General features: G+C 44.6%; 1 protein-coding gene across 1 annotated transcript; it reads right to left on the bottom strand.

Moving 5' to 3' along the window:
• Nucleotides 1–6: 6 nt before the first annotated feature.
• Nucleotides 7–4,632, bottom strand: LOC115941585 (integrator complex subunit 10-like). The gene is made up of 4 exons (XM_031030228.2): nucleotides 4,214–4,632; nucleotides 3,562–3,629; nucleotides 2,222–2,325; nucleotides 7–1,509 (listed from the first exon to the last, which is right to left on the bottom strand). The coding sequence occupies exons 1-4, from the start codon at nucleotides 4,340–4,342 to the stop codon at nucleotides 1,364–1,366; spliced, it is 447 nt and encodes a 148-aa protein (XP_030886088.1). The 5' UTR covers nucleotides 4,343–4,632; the 3' UTR covers nucleotides 7–1,363.
• Nucleotides 4,633–5,067: the final 435 nt, after the last annotated feature.

The following is a 5,067-nucleotide window of genomic DNA, read 5'->3' as shown; positions in this document are numbered from 1 at the left end:
GATCTTGCCATTTGCAACGACGTGGATGGAACTGGAGGGTATGATGCTGAGCGAAATAATCAGAGAAAGACATGTATCATATGACTTCACTGATACGAGGAATTCTTAATCTCAGGAAACAAACTGAGGGTTGCTGGAGTGGTGGGGGATGGGAGGGATGGGATGGCTGAGTGATAGACATTGGGGAGGGTATGTGTTATGGCGAGCGCTGTGAAGTGTGCAAGACTGTTGAATCACAGATCTGTACCTCTGAAGCAAATAATACATTATACGTTAAAAAAAAGAAGAAGAAGAAGATGATAGCAGGAGGGGAAGAATGAAGGGCAGGGAATCGGAGGGGGAAACGAACCATGAGAGACTACAGACTCCGAGAAACAAACTGAGGGTTCTAGAAGGGAGGGGGGTGGGAGGATGGGTTAGCCTGGTGGTGGGTATTGGAGAGGGCACATTCTGCATGGAGCACTAGGTGTTATATGCAGACAATGAATCATGGAACACTACATCAAAAGCTAATGATGTAATGTATGGTGATTAACAAAACAAAAAAAAAAAAGAAAGAAAAAAATAGAGTTAATGATTTGAATCCTGAATCTCCCACTTACTAGCTATGGGAAGTTACGAACATATTTAAGATTGTGTCCTCATCTGTAAAGTGGGATACTGTCTACCTCAAGGGGTCCAGGGAGTATGGAAGGAGATACCTAACACTTACTAATGCCTGCCAATAGCACTCAGTAATTATTACAGATAAAAGGAATAGAGGGAAAAGCACATGAAAAACATGCCTGTGAAGAGATAAAACTATGGCTCTCAGTTAAATTCAAACATTGTTGATTAGAATGTAATAGGATTTTTTTTTAAGATTTATTTATTTGAAGAGAGAGAGTGCACACGGGGGAGGGTGGGCACAGAGGGAGAGGGAGGGAGAGAGAATCTCAAGCAGATTCTATGCTGAGCCGGGAGCCTGACGTGGGGCTCAATCTCACCACCCTGAGATCACAACCTGAGCCGAAATCAAAAGTCAGATGCTCAACCAACTGTGCCACCCAGGCACCTCTAGAATAGGATTAAAAAAACCCCAAATCTTTACTGTACTTTACAGATTGCAAATAAATAGCACTGTCAAAGCTTGGTGACTGTTTCCTTATACTGATGGGAAACTTACTTCCACTGGAAATTTATAAAGTTTGAGGACAGTGACATCCTTTCAGCTTTACTGATGAAGATTCCTTGATTTAAATTCAATCTTACCTAGTGTTCTTCAGAATTTCTGCTTTAGAATAATACACATTATAGCTTCTAACCCAACTGATGAATGTGGTGATCGATTTTATTTTCTTTTGACAAAAAGGAAAGGATCAAGTCATACCCCATGCTGCACCACTGTTTCAGGGAAGCGTCTCAAAAGTAGAAGCAACATTTCTGATCGTTCCAACGTGTTGAAGCATTGTTCCGTAACCTTTAGTAACATTTCGCACTGGACCCGACCAGGGAGAGTTTCAAATAAACCTGTACATAACACATTTTACTTTAAAAAATTTCTTTCAGAAAGAAAATCCCGAAGCTAAAGTGGAAATAAGGCATTTTCATGTACAGAACAGTAAATACTACATTTAGAATCACTGTTTGAGTTTTACCTACAACCTAGAAGGCCTTTGGGTCAGATGGTATTGGACACAGATGTTTGCTGAATGACCCTAAAACATTTGGAGGCCTTATTGGATCCAGAAGACAAGAATGGCATAAGTGAAGGGTCACAACAGTGCTTGTTGGCTGAGATAAAGATGATGCATTTGTTTAAGCTGAAATGACCTAAACCACCCACTTTTTTATCCAGAATTTGAAATCTTTGATTGGCTATGGCAACCAACACAGAGTGAAGGTTAATGAGAAAGGTCATAAATCACTAAAAGTTTCTCTCCTGTTTTGTGGAGATCTGCCTAATCTACAGATGCTTTCTGATCACTATAAAATCTGTTAAAAATATATTCAATTCCCTGGGCTAACTGATAAATCTACACCCTTTAAGGAAGCTTAGAGGTTTCTATACAAATACTCAAGGGACCAAGTAACACCATTTGAATAGACTTCAGTTGTCAAGAACAAACACACATTTGGGTACCAATACCACAGATGTTGAATTTTCTGTGAAATTACTGTATATAACTTAGTATTTCAGAAGCGGTAATTTATACACCATTAGTTATCACTCCATTCTTACTTCTTAAAAATTGGGTTTGTTTATCCTGTGAATCGTTCCTTAATGCTGATGTAATAATGCTGATTTCTCTCCACACCACCGGCTGATCTGGGAAATTCACAAACCTATTTTAAAATTAATGCATTAAATTAAAATGTCAGATTCTATATAGTATTACAAAAAGAAAAGAACATTAGCATATGGAGAAATACACATTTTTCTTTATTACAAGTGAATATGTAGATGTACCAAAACAAGCCAAAATAAAGATATAAAAATAAAAACTAAGGAAAATGAAGTTAATCACAAAAGTCTTTAGAGTTTTTTATAAGTGAAAAAACAAATGACCATAATATATAAAGCGTTCCTAAATATCAACAAGAAAAAAGAACTAAAAGGAAAAAAAAAAAACCTACCCAAAAGAAAAAGTGGGCAAAGGCAAATCACAGAAAGAATACAGCCAAAGAGAACCCTTGAAAAGATACTCAGTCTTATTAGTAATACAATGAACACAAATTTTTAAAAAATAGTAAGATACCACTTTCTATCACACTGGCAAAAATTAAAATATGATAGAAAGACTGATAATATCCAATGCTGGCAAATGTGTGGGAAAATGGGCACTCTTATACACTGCTAGTAGAAATGTAAATTGGAATAGTATTTTTTGGAGAGTAATTTGATAGTGTATTGTGTATACCCTTGACTGTGAAAATCAATGTTTAAGAATCTACTCTATAGAAAAACACTAAAATATGGGTACAAAATTGCTTACTGACACTCTGAATATAATCTCAAATAATTGGAAACTACCTCAATGTCCACCAGTATTATGAAATGCTATGCAAATATGCAAAAGAAGAGCTCTACATACTGAAAAATAAAGGCATCCCTCCATGGCCGGGGGTGAAGAAAGCAAGCTGCAGTGTGACGTATGTAGCATGATTTCACTTTTGTAACCCTTCCCCACAAAAACCAACCTTCATGTATTGTACTGTGTACACATGTACACAGTACATTTGTGTATACGCAGACACACAAAACTTAACTGGTTGAGTTGGAGGGACTTGCACTTGTTATTCTCTACACTTCAGTATTGTCTGAACTGCAAAGAGCACGTATTATTTCCACGTATTATTTCTAAAGCAAAATAAATTATTGTGAATAAAAGTTTTCCCAAGAATAAAATATAAGAAGACTTCTCTGCAGAAGGCATGTCAGCAGTTAACTGAAGGCCTAGCCGTAAGACTAAGCTTTAGATACCAGAGATGTAGATGAACTTGAAGATCCTCCCCCAACTCCCACTTCCACACACAGACAAAACCTCACGAGAGATCCCGGGCGCTGCAGGTTGAACTCACATGTCGTACAGCAGTCTCCCAGCGGTGGCGGTCCTCTCGGCATTCCGCTCAATGGTGTACATCTCATACTGAAACACATATCAGCCCAGAGGGTCACAACCTCCGCCCGGGGCTTGGTCCTAGCTCACCGCCCGCAGCGCTAGCTGGCCTTCACTCAGCACTCCCAACCCGGGAGGGCCTGATAGCAAAGCATCACCTGGTGGCACAGAGCCACGGGGCTTACGAGTGCGACCCTCGAGCTCACTTACAATCCTTCGGTACCCAAGAATGGAGGAATACTGTCTCAAAAGTAGCAGGCACTAAACAAATGGCTGCCATGATGATGAAGGAGCGAGAACGGCCTTTCCCAGGGGCGATGCGGTGCCGTCCCGGCCACCGAGCAGCAAAACACCCCCACGCCTCCAGCCACCCGGACCTCGAGCGGGGTCCGCTGTGTCTCCAGGTGCCGGCCTCGCGGGAGAGGGGACGTGTGAGGGGTGTCGGTGAGCGGGGCGGAGGAGGTGGCGAGAGTGGGAAGAGAGGGTGCGGGGCGGGCCGGACTGGAGGCGGCCGGCCCCTCCAAGGCGGGAAGACCTGGCGGCCAGGGCAGCCCCGGTGCGGCGAAGTGCTCACACCTACGCGGAGGCAGCCGCGTGCACGGGCCTGACCTCACCTGGATGTTAAAGTCGGCGGGGTAGAGGCTGCGGGCTGTGATCAGCCAAGCCTTGGCTGCCCACAGGTCCTGCTGCACCAGCTCCCGGGCTCGCTGCACCAGGAACTCGCAGTCACCCTGGGCCGACATGACCCAGGAGGCGTCAGGCCGCGGGCAGCTGAAGTCGTTTACCTTCCGGCTCTGGAGCCACAGCCGCCGCCGCCGCTGCCGCGGGAGAGGCTTCTGCGCATGTCGAGGTTGGCTAATCCGGAAGAGGTTTTCGGGTTTTGCGAGCAGCCTCCTCCGGTCAGCTCTCAGTAACCGTCCGACCCCTTCCTCCTTTGAGGACCTAGTGTTTTGGTACCGACTTTTCCAGGTCACCTGCAAAATGTGGAGAAGTGGATTCCCACTCTTGCGGGCTCCAGCGTGACTCTCGTCCAGTCAGGGAGCATGCGCGAGAGCCCGTACTCGCCGAGCCGCTTCGGCGGGTTCTTCTATCCCTCTCCTGGAGGTCTGCGGAAGGGCGGTCCCCGGGTGTCCTCGAGTCTGGTATCCCGGACCAGGCTGGAAGAAGTTTGAGAGGAAAAGGCAGAGAGCGGCCTGGAAGGCAGCGGGAAGGAGCGCGCAGAGCTCCCTCGGCCCCGGGCGGAGTTGAGGAACTTGTCCTTGGGTCATTGCCCAGGATTAGGTTTATGGGAAAAAGTCTGAGGCCAGATAAGGGGCCAAGGCACAGAGGGGCAACGTAGTGCCTAGCGTTCGTTCTGGTGCATTTTATCTTTTCTAAGTATGTCCACGTTATATTGTTACGCCTTTATTCGCTGATTTCTGCAACAAACTTTGAGTGCGGTAATTAGTACTTGAAAAGTGCTTTGCTG

The sequence above is a fragment of the Leptonychotes weddellii genome, chromosome 2 (genome assembly GCF_054177405.1).
Source record: "Leptonychotes weddellii isolate Sample4059 chromosome 2, ASM5417740v2, whole genome shotgun sequence".
In the NCBI taxonomy this organism is placed as follows: Eukaryota; Metazoa; Chordata; class Mammalia; order Carnivora; family Phocidae; genus Leptonychotes; species Leptonychotes weddellii.
This window is presented reverse-complemented; position numbering and strand designations above follow the sequence as displayed.

Coding starts and splice junctions, on each gene's coding strand:
- LOC115941585 (XM_031030228.2), bottom strand. CDS start 4,342: ATGTCGGCCCAGGGTGACTGCGAGTTCCTGGTGCAGCGAGCCCGGGAG. Junction 3,630..4,213: donor CCGCCGACTTTAACATCCAG/GTGAGGTCAGGC, acceptor TATGTGTTTCAG/TATGAGATGTACACCATTGA. Junction 2,326..3,561: donor GGGAGACTGCTGTACGACAT/GTGAGTTCAACC, acceptor ATTTTAAAATAG/GTTTGTGAATTTCCCAGATC.